Source organism: Struthio camelus, chromosome 16, assembly GCF_040807025.1.
Source record: "Struthio camelus isolate bStrCam1 chromosome 16, bStrCam1.hap1, whole genome shotgun sequence".
Classification (NCBI taxonomy): Eukaryota; Metazoa; Chordata; class Aves; order Struthioniformes; family Struthionidae; genus Struthio; species Struthio camelus.
In genome coordinates, this window is record NC_090957.1 from 19489779 (window position 1) to 19512972 (window position 23194).

At 44.7% G+C, this 23194-nt stretch overlaps 2 protein-coding genes across 4 annotated transcripts in view; one reads left to right on the forward strand and one right to left on the reverse strand.

The window, feature by feature from the left end:
* Positions 1-14524, reverse strand: part of PPM1D (protein phosphatase, Mg2+/Mn2+ dependent 1D) — a 28019-nt gene extending 13495 nt beyond the window's left edge. The window contains exons 1-3 of the mRNA XM_068910587.1: positions 14069-14524; positions 7144-7372; positions 4469-4593 (exon numbers count right to left, since the gene is read on the reverse strand). Coding sequence (XP_068766688.1) covers positions 4469-4593; positions 7144-7372; positions 14069-14498 — 784 coding nt within the window. The 5' untranslated portion in view covers positions 14499-14524. The remainder of the gene's footprint in view (positions 1-4468; positions 4594-7143; positions 7373-14068) is intronic.
* Positions 14525-21896: 7372 nt separating this feature from the next.
* Positions 21897-23194, forward strand: part of APPBP2 (amyloid beta precursor protein binding protein 2) — a 29878-nt gene continuing 28580 nt past the window's right edge. The window contains exons 1-2 of one of the 3 annotated variants that reach the window (XM_068910588.1): positions 21897-22127; positions 22252-22330. Coding sequence is in view for 1 of the 3 variants with exons in the window: in XM_068910590.1 (XP_068766691.1) it covers positions 22758-22898 (141 nt within the window). In the remaining 2 variants the exon portion in view is untranslated. Of the gene's footprint in view, positions 22128-22204; positions 22331-22673; positions 22899-23194 lie in introns of those variants that run through there. The other 2 variants (XM_068910589.1, XM_068910590.1) reach the window with 2 other exon arrangements.

Genomic DNA, 23194 nt, shown 5'->3' on the forward strand with positions numbered 1-23194 from the left:
TAGGGTTTCATGGTATGCACTTTCCGAGAGGTTCACAAAACAATTCTGGCATCCAGTAGGTTACTCTCCAAAACAGCCTCCACATCACTGTCAGAGCCAACATTCTTGTAGCAGCTATACATTAAGCGTTCACTGTTCTGGTACATAAATTTCCTACTGACCCCTAAGGAAAGTTAACGTTCTCATGAAAAGACAAACCTAAATCGTGAGGCCGCTCCAGCAAAAATACCGGGGTGGGTCTGCCATGTATGTACACAAAAAACAGGGAAGAGATACTTTATGTGGCCACATGAATGAGTGTTTTGACTAATGGGTTCTTGGTTCAGGTTTCATCACTCATGAATTAAAAAAAGACTTAGCTACAACAGTGTAAGGCATTCCCTGACTCTATAACCCTACTGACAGCTGCAGATCTTGGCTCTATACTAGTCCCCCTCCATAAAAAAGGGAGGGGGGAGAAAAAAGGTCTATTGAAGATTTACCAGATTTAGACCTGAACTAATTTACCAACAAGAGACATCCCACATGGTTCATAAAACAATCTCAAGACCCATTTCTGCCATCACACCATATGTTACCAGTCAACTTGATCAGGTTGGGGGACAGCTGGATATGAACTTAAATAGCAACTTAAGAAATCTGCAAAGAATTAAAGTTATGCTTATAGTCAACCTACAAAGCTCAGTAGATTAATCACAGCATTTGTCTTTCTACTAGTTTCTATATTCAGTTGTTGTTTCAAGTCATACCCTAAGACATTCAGAGCTCGCACTGTAGCTTTTCCACATTTTTCCCACTCTGTATACCATCTTTGAAAGTTCCACACACCAGATTTTACTTCAAAATTGCTTTCTAAAGATCAAAACTCTTTGCTTCATTTTTCCATGATGAGTTCAGTACAGGGAACAAGAGAGTCATCTTCTTGTACAGTCATAGTCTTGTGGTTCTCATACTGCATTTTGTCTCAGAGGCAGGAGGCCTAAATTATGTATTTTGATCGACAGCATAGCTGTCTGCTAGGGTTTATCTGCTTATTATGTTATACACACAGAGTGCAAGCTATTCCTCTCTTGGAGCTGTTTTCCCAAAACACGCATCTGTAAACATGCTCACTGGTGTCCCTGAAACGCCCTCCTGGATGCCTCCCTGGAAAATCCAGCTTGTAAATCTATAGCAGGGAGACAATAACTAATACACCATGCAATGATGCACACAGGCCCTTTAAAATACACAAGCAAATTACATGGCGGTTCGTTACCCACAAGTATCTACTGCTTTGCAGCACCCAGCAATTCGCACACTCGCAGCCCTTGAGTTACCTCACGCTTGCCATAGGGAAGGGCCCAAAACGAACAGTTACCATGGAACCAGGGATGCCAGGTCGCTCGCTCGGCTGCTTACGCTCTTGGGAAACAAAAATCTCTTCTGATTAGTGTGATGGACAAGTCCTGAGGCGAACAATTCTCTGAGACTGCATGGGATTTGTAAGCAGCTATTACAAAGTAAATTGGTATAAATATAAACATTTTTATTTCCCAGAAGAGGCAGAGTACCAGCAGCTATGCTTAAAGTGCAGAACGCCGTGCTGCAGTTTAACACTTTTCATTAGAAGATGTAAAACCTGTATGCAATAAAAGCAGCATACAAGATACTTTATAGAGGCAATATGAAACTTAAACATGTCTGACTTGTTTAGGGGCTATAAATAAATTACTCTATACATTGCACTACAGTAGTGACTGCATTTAGGTAAAGCAATGACACTAAGTACCACCCAAGGCAAATGCTTATTTTAGGGCAGTAAGACACTACAGATAACCAAAACAGTAAAGGGAATGTCAGTAGCATTAATCTGGCTAGGAGGACTTCATCGCACCAGTGCCACTTTTACTTTCCAGGAGTTTGACCGACTCAATGCTTCCCAGTCTTCTGCGCTCCTTACAAGGAGCGCTAGAATCAAGAGCTAGAGGGATCAATAAACTAGCGAACGTTAACAGGTCCACCAAAATCATTCTCTCACCTCGATGTCAGGAACTAAGGAGAGTAATAAATTATCACAGATGATGATAGCTGGATGCGAATACATCACCACACTGCAAAGTGTCATGTGAGAAAAAGATACACACTTCGGGTTAAACACCTATGCTCTAAATTTCAGTGTTTCAGCAGATCACCTACCCACTTCAAAATAAAGATAGGAAATTCACAACTCTAGGTTTTTCTCTTAGTTGCAAGACAGAGCATCAAGAGACTCTTGTGCCCATACTAAAAATTCTGGTCCAAACAATCAATTTGCAATCTGTATTTTGCAGTACAGGATTTCTGTCAAGAGTAACAACCAAATTTGGACCCAGCAAAAGGTACGACTGTGCTAGATCTTAGTGGGACTGACTAAAGCATTGGTAACCACTGTATGTCAACTTTGACAGTTACTATCTGCTTGGAGAGGCTCCAACACAGCAGTGTGGTGGTGCCAACCAGGGTAGCAAGCTGGGAGCCAGCCAAGAGGTCGAGCAGGCCTCAATAGCACAAATGCAAATGGTTTTAGTTGTGGTAGGTCTTTTGTGAGCAATGTAAGGGGCATGCTGGCCTCAGGAAGAAGTTAAATCCTGTTTCCAAACTGTGAGCGTCTGTGCACCATCTGGGTCCTACAGAGAGAGGCAGCTCTGTTCCCTTTTCCGGGAGGTTCATCATACCTCATCAGAAAGGGATATGAAGAGGCTACGGAGACTCCTTGAGCAGGCAAACACCAAAATACTGTCACATTGTAAAACCTGTTTCTCCTACATGCTCTGAAGATGCCAATGACCTCTTTTAAGAACTCAATTATGCTAATTTTTGAATATGAGAATCGCTGAAAAGATAGGTGTTCTCATTTCTTGGACCTGTAACTCTCTAGTAATCCCCCTTCATCCACGTAGGTGGAAAGAATGCAATGGGGGGGCTAATAGATGCACGCTTCCTTGAATTGCCATCTGTACACAAAACCCAGCCAAATCCTTGTGTTTAACTTCCTAAGAGGAATCAGACCAAAAGACATCAAGCTATTAGACAAACAACAAACTCAGAATCATAGGAATTAAAAATTTATCCAGATTCAACTTGTACTTTTTATAATCTATGAGGAACATACACTCTTTTGCAGAAAAGAGCAGATGAATATGCTTCTCAGTGGGTAAAGGAGAAGACTTAATCCAGGTTCAGGAACTTCCATTTGCAAGTCACCTATTAATGCGAGACTCTTAAGAGCTTACTCAAACTCTCGAGTCAGTTTCACCAACTATAAAGCAAGCATATATCTCACCTAAAAATATGAAATATGATGAAGATCTGTGAGATGTTGAGAAAAGTGTCCGTAAAATTAAGAGATATATATTCTTACGAAGAGATCACCATTCAAGCGTGGGTCCCCTTCCTTGACGCACAGCTCTCTCAAAACGTTAGTTATCGCTGCACAGTTCCTCTTAACATTGGACAAACTCATGCGAAACACAGATATCACTGCCTTCAAAATAAGACACAGTAGTGCTATGCAATTATCACCAGAAGACCACAGGCCCAGGAACAGACTGTGCCCATGACATACTGCCAGCTGATCTAGCAACACCGACAACACTATCACATAACTGCCTAGCTCGCCAAGGAGACATTAAGTCACAAGACAGTGCTCACAGGTAAAAAATATGATATCGCATTTCCATAAGATCAAGTCCAAACCTCTGTTGGTTATAGCTGGTTAGAGAATTCTTCACTGGGGCAGAGAGAGGGAGAAAGGGGGGAAAAAACTGCACAAGGTTGGACTTCTGCATTGAAGTTCAAGGGAAGCAACTAATCAGAAAACATTAACACACATGGTAGCTAAAAATCAAGTCACAACGTACTTCCCATAAAATCATTCACAACACAATTTACTAGATACTGTAATATGCCCTTCTCTCTTCTGAAAGCATTCCTCAAAAACATTTCTGATTACCAGTACTTTTGCAAAGGCAAGTTACAGATAAAACACACAGACCTGGCCTTCATCCTTTTGTTACTTCTACTTTAAAACTTGAAAGGAAACAGATTCACCATGAAAAGACAAAAGCAATTCATATACAACACAGTAAAACTTAATTCTATCACCTAGTCAGAGTCCTGGGGCACATACTGCTTTGCACAGTTTTCATTCGCATCGAAGCAGAAGTACCATCCTTGTAAGACTGATTTTAAAGCCTTGTAAGACTGCATATTATAGAGCTGGTCTTTCACTCACTGATTACACCCTCTACAGCCTTATGTGAAAAATGAAAATAATCCCTATTGCATTAAAAATACTTTATAAAGGCCCAAACTTTTAGAAGGCCTTATAATCAAGGCAAGTGACCAAAACCCTCTAACTTTAGCATTTTAGCAAAACAGAGTATAGTATGTTTCTGGTGGCCTGTATGTTGGGATGTCTCACTTTCCAAACGTGGCCCTCACTTACCAAGCGCTCTCGCAACTGCCAGGAACGGGATCTGGTCGATAACAGTGCTCCGGCGCACGGGGCCGTTGTGGGTCAGACGAGGCCTCTTCCAAACAACCCGATTCACGCCAGACTTGTTGATCACACTGGAACCATTAAAAAGGGACAGGGGTTAAAAACAAATGGCAGTGAAATCACGGAAGTTAATTCCAATGACACAGCTATGCAAATATGGAGTCAATAACGACAGCACTCTCAGTACAGTCCACAGCATAATTAAGTACTTCAAAACACATAGTATCACTTGGATAGCTTCAGTCCAGATTAAGCCAAAAGAAGTGAGAGAAGAGCCGGAGGGAGAAGCAGAGGAATGAAAAGCTGTAAGATATTCTGGCTGGCTGCTGACAACCAGATGTAAGAATATCTTTTTCATCTGTCAGAGAAAAAGCAAAACCGAATTTGCTTTCCTCAGATGAGGACCATCAACATCAGCTCATTCAGGGACAGAAATATCATGTACGTTCCTCCTTCAATGTTCTCCATCTGCCAGAGTTTGGCAGTAAAGAGAAGCACGGTACAGTTTCAAAAATAAGAGAGACGCAGCCTTTGGTAGGGATTTCCTTACTGGGGCACCAGCGTGAGGCAGGAATAAAGAGGAATTGTTCACAGTTGTTATCTGCTGAAAGCAGGAGATAGAGGAAGAACCAGCTCTGCATTTCAATGTTAACACCTGCTCTAAGGCACTGAGCAACAGTTTTAGTTCTCACAGATGGCACTGGAAGGGTCAAAAGAGAAGCTACAGAGCAAGTGAATCAGCTATTATTGTGGAGCAGGCAGAGAGGAGGGGAAAAGGGAGAGTTTGAGCCATTTAACAAGAAGATCTAATGCAGTAAGAAACTAGCAAAGCTTGGGCCCAACAGTCGTCAGAACTAGACGCTTAAAAGCTAGCTTTTATCCAAGGAATAGCCATGGGTAATTAGAAACCGAGAAGCTCTGGAACGGCCTCAAGATTCTCCATACTGAAGCTATTCAAGATGCACTTCCTGAGACTTCAAAGGCCTTAACAACAAGGGTATGTATGCTCAGCTCCATCCTCTCGCATGCACAGCGCGGCAGCGACACAAACACCATATCCCCAAACCCATCTCATCCACGTGTATAACTAATGACCACACCAAGTTAACTTTGTTCTTTATCTGAAAGAAGGCCTCATTCCACACAATAGACTGTTACTAGGAAAATATTGTTTTTAAAGAAAGGTTCGGTTATGTTCTCCCATTAACTTTTCTCAATTTGCTCTCAGGAAAAAAAGACATGGATTAGCATAGCTGCACAGTTCCACCTCACTCCTACCATTTGCCCCACAATAGCCTGCACCAGTTTTATCAGCCTGCCTGGGAAAAGCAGGAACACCAGTAGAAATACCTATTTTGAAAATATTTTTTAACTGCTACGGGATGCTTCTTTGAAGCTTCAGGGACTTCCAGTCACCAGCTGAAATACAGGATTTGGAAACCCATATATTCACATGTACTAGCAAAACTGCAAGTTACCCTCTCTGCAAACCTACCATCCCAAACACAGCTAACTAATCAGCTTCCACCTGCTAGAGAGACAGGTATCTGAAGGTTAATGACAGGGCTCTCGTACGAATGATGTCAACAGGAAAACCTTCAGCGATCTCTGCTTCTGAGCTGCTGAGAGAAGGAAACTGTGCCTATCCATCTGGTGCGGCATTGCAGACCGAAAGCACAGAGAGCTCCTGTGAAGCTATGCCAAATCTGAGCCCTGAGGTTTGTCTCAAAGCATTAGTGCCATCTGACAGGGCTGCCTGCCTTCCTCCTCGCTCCCAGGGAACACGCATCAACCGCAGCTCGGAGATGCCCTAACATCTGCCAGCTTCTGACACTAAAGAAAGTACTAATGTTAAGATGTAAGTTGAAATACGGTATTTTAACATTTTAAGCACATATTTAAACACAGCAAAATCCATGTCTTATTACTAATCTAAGATCTTCACGTTCCTTCAACAGAAGCTTTGAAGAGCCTACGCCATAGCTGCCAGTGTCACCTCTGGATGAACGAGAAAAGATGTTTTACAGAGTAGATGGAATCTTTGTAACTAGATACAGAACTGATGCACTAGCTCAGAGCCCATCCGTCGCCCACACTGAGACTAGGGTCTAAAACCAAACCAGTATTAATTTTCTGTTCAAACTGCTGTATTTCCACCATGCGACAAACCCAATACTCCACAGCTCATAATGATAGCTATATGGAAAAGCAAAATAAAATTTCTTTTCAGTTTTCCTAGAATTCAATGAAAAATAGATCTGATCAGTATCTTCACTTGCAAAGTTTTCAGTGACCTTTTAGAGTTGTAACCACATCTCAGCTTCATGAGAATCCATCAGGAAACTAAAGCTCTGTTTATCCCATTAGCCATTAGAAAAAAAAGCACGACGGTCTAACACTGGAACAGTGTAATTTATTACCCAACAAGCTGGGGGGGGGGGGGGGGAAGGAGGGAATAAATAAATAAATCAAAGTATAGACAGGGAAGGAATATAAATGGACTATGAGATTCACTAAATTGCTTGCCCACCTAAATAAGCAAGCTTAAGCCTAGTTCAACCAGAAAGACATAGATGGCACCCAGAAATCAAACCTGAAGTGAAAAGCAGAGAGACAGTTACCTGCCGCCAAGGCCTTCAATTCTCTCCCTTTCTTTGGGAAGTTCAGGCTTGTGGTCCTGCGTCACCTCCACAGCTCTCACAAAGTCATCCTTGGGGTCATCCTGGACTCCCAGCACCACTCCTGAATCGCCAACGTGCGCCACGTACATCTTTGACCCACGGATAATTACCACGCTGGCAGTAGTTCCCGATGTGCTTGGGAGGCCTGTCATGGTCTTCGGCCACTCTGCTGTAATGAGAGGAAAAAGAAAGTTTTCAGTTCTGTGGAACAAGTAATATTTTGCAAGATCAAGATCAAAGACGTGCCACAGAGGCTTGCGTAACGTTACAGTAAAGCGCATGCGTAACTGCAGTATGGCCAGGCAAACCAGTGCCCTCAGGTCCCCCGCTTTCATAACATCAGCCCCTTAACTATAACTTACATTAAAATATATAGAGAAAACCAATATCAAAGCACTGAGTCCCAAGAACTATGTACTTGGGTTTAATTTTCCAAGTATTGCTAGAAGAAGAGTATGTGGGAAGAGAAGCGTTGCTTGAGTGCTGAGCTTTGCATTAAGGTCTACTATTCACTTCCTTGTCTGAAGGAGTAAAAACGTCATAAACCAGATCATTTTGTCTGGATGTTTGACTTACCACCAGGTTGTCTGGACATTTCTGCTCTCCTCAAAAGGAAAGAAAATGCTACTTCATTTTTATATGCTGAACAGCAGTAAGTGGAATAATTTGCTGATAGTTTTATTCACGTTTCCTTTTGGATGATGGAATAACGCAGACTATTTAAGTATGCTATCCATAACCCAACATCAGATCTGCACAGAAGATATTCCTTGAATTCAAAACAAATATTAAAATGCCTATACTACCATGAGTTACATATGGTTAAGGAAAAGCTCCTCCTCCTCAACTGCTTTGCTCTCAAAATGCTTATTTGCTCTTACGCTACTCTCTGAATTCATGTCAAACTTTCATTCTCTTACATGCCCCCTTTTTCTTTTGCCTTTTTTGTGTCTGCGCACTCGAGCTCACCTTCTTCCACAACCCCCAAAAAGGTCTAGGACAACTTCCTAACGCACAAAGATTAGCCATACCAACGCACCTCCCTACTTCAGCACCTTCAGGTAGCAGACTTCACGTTCTCAGCTGTCGGCCGACTGCACTGTCCCCAGCACCCTCACGTTTCTCCTGCCCTGTACCCGCTCCTGCTCCTGACGGGCTCAGGAGGGAGGCTCGTCTCCTTGGCGCAGGCTATCTTTTGCCCTTTACAATTCACGCTTACACAGTGCAATATAAAAACTCCACTGCGATACACATCCTGCCCGCAGCAAATACCCCAGCCGGATTGCCACAGCACTGTATTATTTATTTTCCCATGACCCAACACCACAAAAGAAAAACCAAATCAATTAGGCCTTCCTCTCTGAAAAAATAGTTATTATAAACTTCAGAAGTCATAGCAAAGGACGACTAAGGACTCGACGCGTTCCAGTGCCACCGAGCGACATTCAGATGCTTGAGGCAGCGAAGAGGGGCAGATGTGGAGGACGTGCTGAAGGAGAAGCAGGATTATATAGACAGTCTGACGACAAAAGCCGCATTTCTTCAGTGTCAGCTACCAGGATAGCGAGCATAATATAGACAACTAAGTCTCAGCGCACGGTTCTAGCTTTGTGCTCGAAAGACTAAAGTCTAGAAGAGTACCTTCTCCCCAGGAGTAGCACTATTTCAAGAACACAGACATTCAATCAGCCTACTGAAAGTACTTCGTCTAACAAGTGCAACTGTGGATGTTGCATCTAACACTTTCCAAATGGGAAGCAAATGAGGGAAGGTGCCAAGTGGTAATAAGAGGACTTCAACCATGCACTTAACAGAAAACAAGCTGCAACTAATGAGTTTCTGTCAGTGTAACAACCCCTCAACAGCAATAAAATATATTAGAGAGTCAAATCATTCTTTATGGGAATTGAAGAGCGCAGAAAGTGAAATCACCCACTTATGAGGAAAAGAATGATACAGCAGCCTCAGATTTTAGGCTCCAACACAAGTAGAAATTAGATCTGCCTATCATTAAGGGTTTCTATGCCTTGCTTCTGTTTAGAAATATTACATGGAGCACAGCATAGTCCTTTCTTGGGGGATTATGTCTCATCAAGTATTAACAGAAGTGTCAAAACTCCCGAGTTTCCTTCTGAGCTCGAGAACTAAAATCAAAATCACCGACGTACCTCAAGCTTCCTCCTCCACATATCAGGATCATGTTTTTAACAGTCTCACAAATCAAGCAAGAGTGCATCTTTCTAAAACATTTCCTTCTTCCACTTGAAGGACCCTACCCTTCACCCAGGGAGTTCCAGCTGGTTTTGTACTTGGCACACCAGCTGGCAAACTGTCACCTGCTACTCAGCACAGGAAGTATAAAACGTTTTGCTTCATGAAATTTGACTTGGTTGCATGTCATCTTCTTCTCCTTTATTTATTTGAAAAATTCAAAAATGTTTTAGTGCAACTTATATGGTACCCAAAGAAAAAAAAATGCTTTATATATTGTATATATGTGTGTATATATATATATATCCACACACACACACAGAGGACCCTACCATTAAGAAAGCTTTCTTCCTTGCTGAATTCTTTACCTATATAATGCCACAACTCAGCAAAATTTATCAAGTGCTATTTTTACAGCCTATTCTTGTTACCTTGTTCTTTTTCTTATGTTTAGATGCAAGATATGCCACCAAATTTTGTTTTGACCAAAAAAGCCATGTATTTCTTTTATAAGATACCCTGACAGTCCAAACGATCCAGTATGATCAAAGGCACCTTCCCCTCTAACAAATTAACTGAGAATATATACTAGCTAACAGTCAAGAACAACAGTGCATTAGGCTCTTCCCTTGGTAGAGACGACTGTTCCACTTGCTGTTGTTTTAAATACACAGGCACAGGTTTTTCTTCCCTACCTGACCACTGAAGAGGCACCTGCTCCAATAAAGAAACAAGCTTTTTCCTTGCATGCAACCGACATCAATAACATCCTTTTAAAATTAAAGTAACTGTCAGTAATAAACCCACAGACTCTTTTTTTCTGACAGTCAGTAGACTATTTCAAAACAATATTAAATGCAATCCACTTTCAAGTTTAGAACTTTACTTCAGTACGTTCGGAGCAAATTATTGCTCATTTTTAATGCCACACCAAGTTGACAGATCAAAACAAATCCTGAAATTACAACAAAGCTCTCAAAACAAAATCCACACTTCAAAGTTACACCTGCAGTGTCTATGGATGACATACCACTTCTATACCTTTAGCAAGGGAGAAATATCTCTAGGCAGCCTTTTGGAATAACAAAGTTAGGCACACAAGGGAATTTTGACTATTTCCCTGATTCTGCATTCATTTTCATGTAATTATGAAGCTATGTACTAGCAGCACCGATACATCCCAGATTGGACACAACTGCGCTATAACCTGGGGCTTCACAGCTGAAAACTGCATCCTTTACGAAGAGCCCAGGGCACGCGCCGAAGCAGCCGACGCTGCTGGAGAGCAGGAGGTGAACCCACAGCCGCGTCTAGCCGAGGACTCGGCTCGCGCGATACCTGCCCACCAAGCACCGCATTTTCCAGTTGAGCAGATGCACTCCTCGCTCTTCCTTAAAAAAAGGAAGATCCAAGTTAAGCGTCCGCGCCTCAGGCCATCTGAAGCTATCAGATTTGTGATCTAGTTTGTTCCTGACAATAGCAGATAGTTTCAAGAGACAATCCATGCAGTTTTCCAGGACTGTAAATTGTATATACGCTACTTTCAATTCCTTCTCACTTTTTGCCCCCTCGCTCCGTCGAGGGGCTGGAGAGAGGGGTAGGAAGTTTGTTTAACACAAACCATCCCTCCCAAGCAGTGCATCTACTGCACTGAAACGCGTATGCTACACCTGGAAGCCACGTTCCTAACAGAACAAAATATTCTGTGGCTGACTAAAAAACAAATTCATTTATGACGGTTGGCTTATGATCTGAAGCATACAGGCTGCTTCAAAACATGTTTGTGGAAGTTCTGCCTTTGTTTATTTTTGACAAAATCAATTCAAGAAAAATTTTTTTTTTTCTGAGAAAAAAGAATTGCTAAAGAATACATTTTACTTTAAGCAGATATACAAAGTCAAACTAAAATACCTCATTTCAAACTTGGTGAGATTCCAAAATCTTACTAAACTTCAAAAAACAAATGCTATATGAACTTATAACACAGACCATAAACATTTTATACTATCCTGAAAGCTCGCATTGCCTTAAGTGGTCTACATCCTTTTCAAATACAAATAGGTATGTGAACTCTTAACCATTTCTAAGAATGATCCTGATATTATGACTTTGCAGTGGAAATTATTGCAAAAGATTATTACAGAAGAGATTTAAAATGTTACTTCACTTTTCTTGGTTAAATTAGTTTTAATGGGAAGAGTTACAACTAAAGTCAAAGTATACAACTCTTTCTTAAACCCTAACTAGTAGCACTGGGAAAAAAACCTGTCTGTAATAGTATCAAGCTAAATATAACATTTAAAAACAAGCTCTTGGCCACACAAATACTATATTACCGCAGAAATATCAAACAATCCAATCATCACTGAAGTCACGTCAAAATCTGGGACCTCCTCAGTACGCTTTCTTTTCAACACCTTTCTTACCACTGTTAGTTGCAGAAAGAGGCTTCAGATATGAACTTCTACTTTGGAAGGTCTTTAGCAAACAGAGTTGGGATTTTATTAATATATAAACAATGCCCCCAAAAGTATCAGCAATGATAGATGGCTATTCTTCTCTATTAAAGTTTCTGCTACACTGATCATCAATAAATTTCCTGAAAATCACAAGAGATGGCCACTGGGATGACCTGAAGCTTCCAAGAACCAACAGGGCAGCGAGCACAAGCGTCTCTTCCAGTGGACACCGACTGGAGAAGATAAAGCTTCCAGTCTTCATCTCAAAAAAATCCAAACGCTTCTCCTGTCCGTTTCAAGACACCAAAATACCCAGTCTCCCCTTCACGCCCACACCGTTCTCAATACACCGCGCTAAAGATCTGGTTTACGTAAAAGGATATGGAAAACTATTTACTAGAAGTAAAAGTCACATTGGAAATCAATAATATGGTACGAGAAGGTATAAACGAGATACCATTATTGCCGTATCCCTTAAGTTGCTAGCTGTTAGGCACATGCAGCAGGAATCAGTAAGGTCATACATGCTACATGGAAGAGAAGTTAGAAATTTACCGTACAGCTTACCTAGAACCACCATCAAATACTCCTAGCCCGGGCTATACTGTTTCTAACAACAGTTTGAATCGTTTCTATAACAAAAGTGCTATTTGCTAAACACTCAGTATTAAAATAACATTTCCTGCCACTTCACTCCACCTCTCCCCATTTTGCAATCACGCACAGTTACAGTGACAAATAATAGCTCAACGAGACTACAGTTCGACAACGACACTCCTTCTGGTTCTCCAGCGCGCCCCCTCCCCGGGGCAGGGCACCCCCTGGCCACCCCGCCGGGGCCCGGGCAGCTGCTGGGGCTTCTGGAATTCACTCCTCTCCCTTTCCGCCCAGTTCCAGCCGGGCCCCGCCGCCGCCCTTCCCTCCCCTGGGACTTCTCCAAATACCTGACACTTGCACAACTTGTGCGTTTCGTTACTTGTGACAAAGGAAAAAAGAAACTGAAACTGTTTCAAGAATATAATCCCCTCCCTGAGTCACTTGCTCAAATCCCCACCCTGTCGTAACAGCAAAAATCTGCTTTTTCTGCCTGCCACCCAGGCCCGCTCGCTCTTCAGTACTCCTGCCTTCGTTTTTCACCCGATTTCACGGCGCGCTGCCCTCCCCTGCTCGCTGTTCTCATGGTTTCTTTTCCTCGGGCTTTCAGGTACATTCACGCACAGAGCACATCACACACCACCTACGCCCTAAGGAAGCCACCTGGCCGGGAAGAGGCAAGTCCCTTCCCGGGGCTCAGCCGTGCGGCGCCACCGGCCGGGGGTCGGGAGAGGCAGGGGCACAAGGACGATTCCCGTCACTCTCCTCCCTTCGCCCTTGCCCGTTTAGGGCCCCCGCTGCTGTCCCGCTGCGGAAAGCGGCCAGTCTATGTGTTTTTGAGGACAGGGGCTGTGTTTTCCGCGCCGGCAGGTACTCCGCAGCTTCGCCGACGCTCGAGGAGTGCAAGGAGCAAACAATAACCCTGTACCGATCAGCCACGTTTTGAATCCTTCCACCAGGACTCAACGGACACAGCAGGAATCCGCGAACAGTTGTGGAAAAACACCACCCCGGCCCACCGTTTGCTAAAATAACGTTTGTTATGACAACGTGAGCAAGGATAATCTAAAGGGGGAGGGGGGATCCCATGCAATTCCCCCAGGCACCAAGATGGAGACCCCCCCCCCCAAACCAATAAATCTGATCTGGAGACTCAACTAGCAAAACCTTCGAGACAAAACTGCAGCTCCACAACCTTCAACTGCACAAGGCAGCCCCCCCGCGCCGTCTTCTCGCGCTCCGATTCCATTTTTTCTCCCGCGGTTTACAGGGTATCGGGGGGGGGGTTGCTGGTTTTGGGGGGAATTTTTGTTTTTTTGAACGGAATTACTCAATTCGACACCCCCAAACGCCTCCCCTTTGCCCCTCTGCTGCGCTCGCCCGCTGACAGCGGCGGGGGGAGGCTTCGCCCCCGCGGCGCGGAAGGGCGGCTGGAGCCGGACGTCCCGGGCGCGGGCGGCCGCGGAGCGGAGCGGAGGAGAAGCCGCGGCGGAGCCGAGCCCCGGCGAGGCCGGGCCGAGGAGAAGGGGCGGCCGCGGGGCGGGGGGGGGGGGGGGGGGAGAAGGAAGGAGGGAGGGCAACACCGGCGGCGCGTAACTTACGCAGCTTTTTCCACATGGCGCGGTGGCAGGCGATGAAACCCTTGCGCAGGGCGGCGCACACGTCGGCCGGCTCGGCCGAGCCGAAGCCCTTCTGCTTCTTGATGAAGCCCCAGAGGTTGTCGCGGGCGAACTGGGCCGCCTCCCGCCCGCCGTGCCCGTCGCACACGGCGAAGAAGGCCACGGAGCGGCGCGGGCGCCGGCCGGGCAGCGCGCCCTCCTCCGCCGCCGCCCGCGGGCTGCCGCCCCGGCGCCGGCCGCCCTCGGCCGGCGGGTCGTGCCTGGCGCGGGGGCCCGCCGGCGCCGCGCCGCCTTTGTGCGGGGCGCCGCGCTCCGCCTCGGGCTCCACCACGATCTGGGTCACGTCCTCCATGTATTTCCTGCCGCCCTGGTCGGAGAACACGCTCACCCCCAGCGCGTACGGCCCCTCCATGGGGGGGGCAGAGGTTGGGGGGGGGAAGGCAGGCAGGCAGGGAGGGAGGGAGGGAGGCCCGGCGCGGCGGCGCCCGCCGGCTCCGCGCCCGCGATGGCGCCCCGCCGCCGAGGACTATTGTTGATGTCGGCGGCGCCGCTCGGGCATGTCCGCGGCGCCGCACCGCGCCGCGCCGCGCTGCGCGCCGCCGACGAGCCCCGCGGGAACCGCGGGCGCGCCGCGTTCCGCGCCGCAGCGCCCCCTGCCGCGCCAGGCCCCGCGCCGCGGCGGAAGGGGCGGCCGGGCGCACCGCGGCGCCCCCTGCCGCCCGCCGCCGGCGCAACGCGCCGCTCCCGCCCCCGCCCCCGCCCCCGCCGCCGCCGGGGCGGGAGCGGCCAACGCTCCGCGGCCCGGGCTCTCCCCGCCTCGCTCCCTGCACCCCGCGTCTTCGCTCCAGGCCTCCCGCCCTTCGCCGCCCCTTGAAGCCCAGCTTTCCCCGCTTGGGCAATAAGGATTCCCCGGGGGCATTTCCCTGGAATTACAGGTCCCGTAGGACCGCCAGAAGTGCTGATGCAGTGGTTACGCTTCTGGCCATAAAACTTTAAGTGAGACGTGCCCTGGACAGAAGAGGGGTTTGTGCGTTTCACTTTTACAAGTTCTAGACATTGCTGTATTTGTTACCCAGCTACCACTCTGAACACCTAGAGCCCTTTCCTGCTACAAGCTCTAAACAGCTAAAACAGTTATTGAATTTTGCAAAAATATTCCCACTGTCAGTAAAACGGAGATAGTTGCCTGGCTTAAGTACTGCAAGTACTTTGGATTTCCTTCCATTAACCAAATTACAGTCAATATCATCTAAAAATAAGAAATATATCTACAAGGCTTTGAATTTCTAGAGCACGCAGGGATCTGAAGACTTGCTACAAACATTAATGAATCCGCGCTGATCCAATGAGATAACTAACCTTCCCTATTTTACAGGCAGATATACCATCAGATCAATTGGAAGATCAACCGCCAAATACAGAATAGAGAAATCCTGCCTGCAAAGTCTGTCCCTTAAGCTTCAGAACAGATTTCATACGCACATTTGCCACATACACAACGAAACGTATACTTCATAAAGCTGCCTAAAGGACACAAAGACTAATTTGAGCTTTACACAGTCCTCAAAACCACAACGTATCTCTATTTCCCTTCCGACTAAGGACACATACAAAGCATGCCCTGTCAATTGCCAAGTCTGCAACAGATCCACTGCTGGTGACATCAGAGTGCATAGAGGGGTGAACAGATTTTTTTTTGTTGTTGTTGTTACTACAATGTAGCCAGCAAATGTAACTGACTTGAAACAACTGACAAGAAAAGGACAGAACAATACTGTCAGATCTATTTCATCACAGGGACAACTGAAGTCTAGCTATGACTTCTGAAAAATTCTATATCCCTATTTCATATGGGAATAAATTTCGGCAGAGAGGTTATTATGTAAGGATTATTATTCTTCAATAGAGGTAATATTTTTCCTAAACAATTTAGAGTGGAAAATCACAGGCTACTCCAGGAACAAAATTAAACACATCGGCTCCCACTCCTGTGCTTTATGTAAACATGTTCTAGATAGTCTAATATTTGTGAAGAAGTTAAAAATAAGGAAAAAAATCAAGGAGAAAAATGATTTATTATGATCGTAGAAACTACTACTCAAATTCCAAGGTATTTCTTTCTCTCCTTTTTACATCCAAGTGTTGGCTTTGTATTTTCAAATGGAATAAAACATTTCTATCTGTTGATACTAACTTTTACGATCAAGACAACGATGCCATACATAAATGACAGATACATTCATAGATTTAATCAAGTTACAATACATTAAAGGTGTTTTTGCATGCAACAGATACATTCCAAAAATACAGTTGGAAAACAAGTGTTTTAAGATTTACTGGGTACACAACTGCAGCAGATCATCCAGCAACTAGAACATTTTTACTTGCTAATTTCCTCTCGAATTGCTTCAGCTCACAAGAAAATTGGATTCAACTAAACCAGATACTTGCAGAAATACAAACATGTATGCAAAAATTGTGAAGATGCAGAGAAAAAGACTTTTAATAAAGATTAAGAAGTTTGACACAGTACCACAACAGTTTCCACATTCCAAGGCTGAAGTAATAGGCAACAATTCAAAGGTAATTTAGTATTTTTCCATGCATATCTCTCTAATACCTAAATATGGGGAATGTTTGCTTTTTTTTTTCTTATGTAAAGGAATCAAGCGCTCAGCAGGAACTCCTCCTGCTCCCCCCAGCTATTTCATAGACATAAGATTCTGAAGTTAGGGTAAGCAGCTCCTCAAAAGTAAAAGCCTTTTCACATGAGAAGAGTTGCAATCATTTAATGTGAAACGTTTCTGATAATCGGACACTTGACCTTGATGGTAGCTTATTCTCATTTTGGCTAACATTTCAGCAAAAATTGAAATAAATCCTTGCAGAATGGCTGCACAGGGATTTTTATTGTTTGGCCTGGTTCAATTAATTCAAAAGGCATTCCTTAAAAATTCAAGTAGCACGATTTCTGTTGTGGCTAAAACTTTTTTTTTTTTTTTAAAGTATAGTTTAAGTAATTCTGGAATAGGCTTATGCTAAAGTAAACTACCTCTATTTTGAAAAAAGATTTATCCCCTCTTTAGCCAAAAGTTCTTGAAATACTAAAACATTAGGCAGCTGCAGTTTTAACACAGATGAATTGGTTGGGTTAGCTGGCATCAGAAGGTAAGTGTCACAAGTTCCATAAATTACTTTTTGATGTTCACTAGCACATTATGTAACCATCAGTGACCTCGACAGTGGATCTTTGAGGATTACCTTTCCACAGGCTCAAAGACTGAAAAGCAAAAAGAAGAAAAGAAACAGACAAATGGGAACAAGGTGCACAAGGTCACATGCCTGGAGCTCAAACACTGGAGAGAAGAGAGGCACGCTGTAGCAGAGGCAGAAGAACCAAGAACGAACGATGCACACCAAAGCACTGTACTGCTCTTCAAATGACGCTTCCTACGAAATTGGAAACAAACATTTTAAAGATCTACTCTCAAGCAGCTGAATAAACAAGTCTACCTTCTCAGCAGGACTGGCAGGGAAGAAGGCTCATACTGGTACTAGCATTTTTCACTGCAGTATTCCTTTCCCTCAGCTGCATCAGACAACAATGAGAACTGACACAGGTACATACAAGTACATCATAATTCTGCATGACAAGTCAATGCTGAGTGGCCAGCATCCTGCCCTCTCCTTTCTAGGAGCATGTTTTACTTAAATTCACTCAAAATTGTGGCAGATGAATAATACAAAATTATCAATAGCTTAGGTACATGAAACACTCATAACCCGGGCAAAAACTTACCACAGAAGAGTGGAAAGCAACATTGCCAGTCTGATTTTGGCAAAGTATGTTCTTAAAGCCTCCCTCATTTGTAAAGCACCTCAGCTGGCTTTGGTAACCATCCTCCTGTCTTAATTGCTCCCAGCTACACAACAATCTTTCCCCTTCTTTCTGCCCCTAAGTAAGCTTCAACAAGCCAAGCTGATAGCGACCAAAGGTTATTATCCCTCTTATGGCTCTTGCACAGCCTATGTGGAATGTGTTATCATCTCGATAACACGATATGCCTCACATAAAGCATAAGAAACTCACGTAAAATGAAGAAAATCAAATTAAACAGTATCTGCATTTTTAAGGTTTTTCCCTAGCCAATGAAAGAGTGCAGGGCCCAACCATGCAAGGACTAAATACCCTCTGGAGTATCTAGTCAGAGCCCTTTGGAGCACAGTTTAAGTTTCTTCGCGCTCCCTAAGGTACGTCCACAGTAGTGTTGCTTTAACGTTTCTTCCAAAATGTTACTGCAAAACTGATGCAGATGAAGAATATAGAAACTAAAATGTATTTATCTGTGTTGCAGTTAAACATGAAAGAAATATCAGCATTAAAAAAGTCTGACAAGTTCATGTGAATGCTCTCCATTTAGCTCATGTTTTAGAGCAACAGTCTGTTATGTTGGCTCCTCTACAGTTTAATGATTTCCTGTTAGGAATTTAAAATTAGAAGCCTCCAACAACTTGCCCATAAACTATTTTCAAGGTTCCTTTAATATCCACATCAAGGAGATATAGAAGGTTCATATGTTATCCATGTCAGTTCACTTCCTTCCCACTTCAAAATAAGCGTATTGCAGGAAAATTCAGTAGGCTTTTTTTGTTGTCTTCTTAGAAACTTTTTTTCACTAAGTATGTCCAGTTATAGTAATTAAAAAAATAGAGCCATTCACTAATATAAGCTCACATTTAAGCCATGACAAAACAAGAACCACTGGTCTTATCTGAGAAGCCTAGGCTATGCTACATTGTTGCCTAAAACTCGTAAGAAATTAATTTTTCATTGATGATTCAGTTTGAATCTTCCACTACATACATACTGAAATTCATCTGTGTGAACATATCAATGTCAAATTTTTGCTATTAGACAAAGTACCTTGCCTTTAATGAAAATATGCAAATAACTATTTTGCATTGGCAGGATATGAAACAGATGTGATCACTTCCATCCATGCCAGAATTATGTTCCAACAAAACAGACACAGTATCTAAATAGTACTTTTCTCCCATTTCACCTCTCAAACTGTGTCTCCTGTATCCTTTTGTCTCAGAAACAATATAATAATTGCAGTAGTTATTCTAATTGCAGCACATTTACAAAATGATTTGAGACAGTCATGTCAAAGGCAGAGCATCTGCAGACAGACATCCCATCTCAGTTCCTCACTGGGTCAGTGAAAGTCTCCCCAAACACTAATCGTCCCCTTTCTGACAAAAATCAGCATCTATACCTATCTACCAATAATGCTTGTTATGTGAATGCTTTCTAATTCATTTCAGATAAAAATGCGTCAGGTGAAACTAGGGTTGGCTTAGGCTGATCTAAAACCAGAGAATTTGCAGAAGAGGCAATCCTGCTGCTTCTTATATATAAAATCTAACAAAGGTGGAGCTCCTAATTTGTCTGAAACACAAGTCTGCACACACACAGACAAAAACCCCCAAAACCAAGTTTTCAGCTTCCGGATTACCCAAAGATTTGTCAACAATTGTTAGAGCCCATGGGAGGCAAAACCAACACTACTACTTCTTGTAGCACTACTACTTCTTGCAGACAGAATGACTTTTCAGTCACAAAGCCATGAAAGGTTTCAGATACAGACTTGGAAATGTTCACACGAACAAGCTCTGCTAGCAGAGGTGAACTTCAGCAATTCACTGTTTTCCAGAACTACTAACTTGGTACCTATATCGCGTTGGGATTTTTCCTAAGGGTTCTAGGGAGGTTTTTGTAACGTGGTCCAGAAAAACATCAGGCTCCAATGACATTCTATTGAAGTTACATAACCATCTTTCTTTGAAGATGTAAAATGTCTTCTACGTGAACTTATTCAACAGAGGAAACTTTGACAATCAAGAGCTCGTTTGATCTCCAGGGACAGTTTTCGTAATAGAAGACTATGATTAGATTTTCTTTTTCTTTTCTTTTTTTTTTTTTTAATACATTTACCCATTTATTAGGCTTATCTGCATCCCCCATCCATTACAATGATACGCAGATGTACAGACTCTTTGCACTCCATACGCTTTACATGTGAGTTGTTCAGATACCCAGATGCATCTTCAAAAGCTAAGATTACAAAAGACAGACTGAATGCTTTTGCCTAAACAACATACATTACCATTTTGCTTTCAGACACAGATAGTATTTGTAAATGTCCTTTAAATGTTTCCCTATATAAAAAAGGCAAAAGAAAAGAGAAAGATATCAACAAAGATAAAAATACCCATCAGAACCTCTGCCAACAAGTACTGGAGTCAGAAAGATTTTCTAACATCTGCAACTATTAATGAGCAATTGTATTAAAATAATTTACGGATGTGAGGAGGACATCACTGAATGGGGACACATTGCTAGTAAGTCACTAGTACAGCTATAAGGGAGTAAATCTCTAAACTGATATGAAGATACCTTATAAGTTCAAAAGTATTTGGAAAATTGAACCATTAGTCAATGGTTCAAGATAACAGACTTTTTTGAGCAGTAGGCTACTCATACTATATGTTTCTTTAAATGGATATCTACTATTGCAACATTAGACACGTGCACTGAATTAAGGACTACACCAAGTCTCTAGTAAGAATGCTTTTAAGAACAAAACATGCACTTACAATAGAAGATCACCGAGTTGCTCAATACATAAAGATATTAAAACATGCAGTACTAATAAATAACAAAAGCTGTCATATCTAAATTTTATTTCTACCTAGAGATTGAAATCACTCTAGCCATAAAGATTATTCCCTAGACTCTATTAAAATAAATTATGGACTGAATATATAATAATATATTCCAGAGAGGGTTTCTACCACGTCCTTCTTTCATAGCGATGTTTATTCCTTCCCCTTGAGAATTCACACTATTCTTCTGTCTACCCAAAAATGACAAGACAGCAAAAGGTGCATTCTGGCTAGTGTTTCAAGACACAGTAACTTTCCAAAAAGCTGAAGTCCACTGTCACAACATTGTTTGGAAAACTGTATTTACCTTACGCATAGCTATTGCTCTTGTTTTGAGAAATCTGATTAGATGTTTTATTTTAAAGCAAAATAAAGAACATCAGAAGTTTCAAGAATTACCACTTTCCTGGTACTATTGATATTTTTCCCTTCATACACTGTAAAGCTGCCTTTATTTGTCCCCTCCTGATAGGCCTCCAACTCTAAATTTTCAAACCAGTTTTGTAGTAAATAACTGAGGTAAATAGCCTCTGTCTCTTGGGGGAGCTAAATGCCAACATAAACCAGCTGCTTTTCCTCAACTGAAAAAAAAAAAACAAACCCACACACTCAAGCTTGGAAAATAAAAAAATTGACGCCACTGATAGGCGAAAACAAAAGGAAGAAGAGGACAAAGCAATCTTCCACGGTTCCTTCCCATCACGTTCATCCCTTCCCACTCCACAACATGTCCTTCTGCAAGAAAAGGACAAAGAATACCATCCTCTCACAAAACGGGGGGAGGGCAGCAGCCACAGCACCGTTAAGGTTATTAAAAACAGTCCCCAAAGTGAAACGGGAGGGAAGCTATAAATTTTAAAATAAAAAAAAAAAAAAACCCGTAAGTCATAGTAGCAGTCCTAAACTAGCTAAGCAAGCCCAAATAAAACCTGACAGAAGGAAAAACATCTCCGAGCACAGTTACAGCTCTAGCAGTAGGTTTTTTTTTTTTTTTTCAATCCGCAGCTGTGACAAAAAGCTCGACAAAGGCGGGGCGTGAAACTCGGCAAAAAAGTTTTCTTCGGGGCCACGTGTTAAGAGCAGTCCAATTTAAGCCGTATCAAGGCAGGGCGCCCCCAAACCTCCCCCCCCCCCCCAAGCGGTGCCGGCCTCGGCCAGGGCGCCAGCCGCTTTGACACCAAACCGTCGTCACCGCCTCAGCCTAAAACGCCTCCACCCGCGGCGGGGAAACGAGCCGGCATGTCGCTAGCGGCGTGGGCGAGCCCCGCGCGGGAAGCGAATTAGGAAGCAGAACACGTCTCGAAACAGCTTGGTAAAGCTAACGAGACATTGACAAAATATGGGGCCGTTTCCCCCTCGGAGGTGGAGGGTCGCGGGGTTAATTTACCCCGGGAAAGGGTGTTTTTTTTTTTTTTTTTTTTTTAACCACATGGCAGCCCAGGCGGGAGATTAAACGCGGTGAAAGGCCCGAGTAACGCTCACCTCGGCGCCCCGCGCGCGGCCCCCGGTAACGCCGTGAGTATCGACGCCGCCCCTCGCGTGGGGCTCCGCGCGGGATGGGGGGGGGTGTGGGGGCCGGGGCACAAACGACCTCACGCCACGGGCTGCAGCCTCCCCTGCAGGCTGAGCGACACCCGCGGGTCCCGCAGCCGCCCTGCCGCCACACCTGAAACCGCCTTCGCTCCCTTCCCCCCCCCCCGCTGCCTACCCCCGCCATTTCCTCTCCCCCCTTCCCGCGATATATCCCCACAATTCCTCCTTCCCCGCCGTTTCCCCCTCACGTTCCCTCCCCGGACCGACCCTGCGCTCCCCTCGCCCTCACGCCGGCCGCCGCCGCCTCTCCGCGCGCGGGCGCGCAGGGCGGCGCGGGCAGGAGGAGGAGGAGCGGCGGCCGCGCGAGCGGGCGAAGGGGGGGGGGGGAAGGCGGCTACGCACACCCAAGATGGCGGCGGTGGAGCTGGAGTGGGTGCCCGAGACGCTCTATAACACGGCGATCTCGGCCGTGGTGGATAGTTACGGGCGGGCGCGGCGCCGGGACATCCGCTCCCTGCCCGAGAACATCCAGTTCGACGTGTACTACAAGGTAGCGGCGGGGGGAAGCTGAGCCGGGTCGGGCCGGGCCTGGGCAGCGATGGAAGGAGAACCGGGAGGGCAGCCCCGCGCCCGGCCGGCCCCGGGCCGCTCCTCGAGGGCTCCCCCGAGGGGCGTGGGGTCCTGCGTGGCGGCCGGTGCCGGGGCGGGGGGGGGGGCAGCGAGGGCCTGTGCGGGGCCGCCTCGGCTGCGGAGGCCGGGGCCCCTGCGGGCGCTGGGGGTGAAACGGCCGCGGGCTGCGCGGGGGGCCCCGTCCTTGGGGGCCGCGGGGGGAAAGCACCTCCCCAC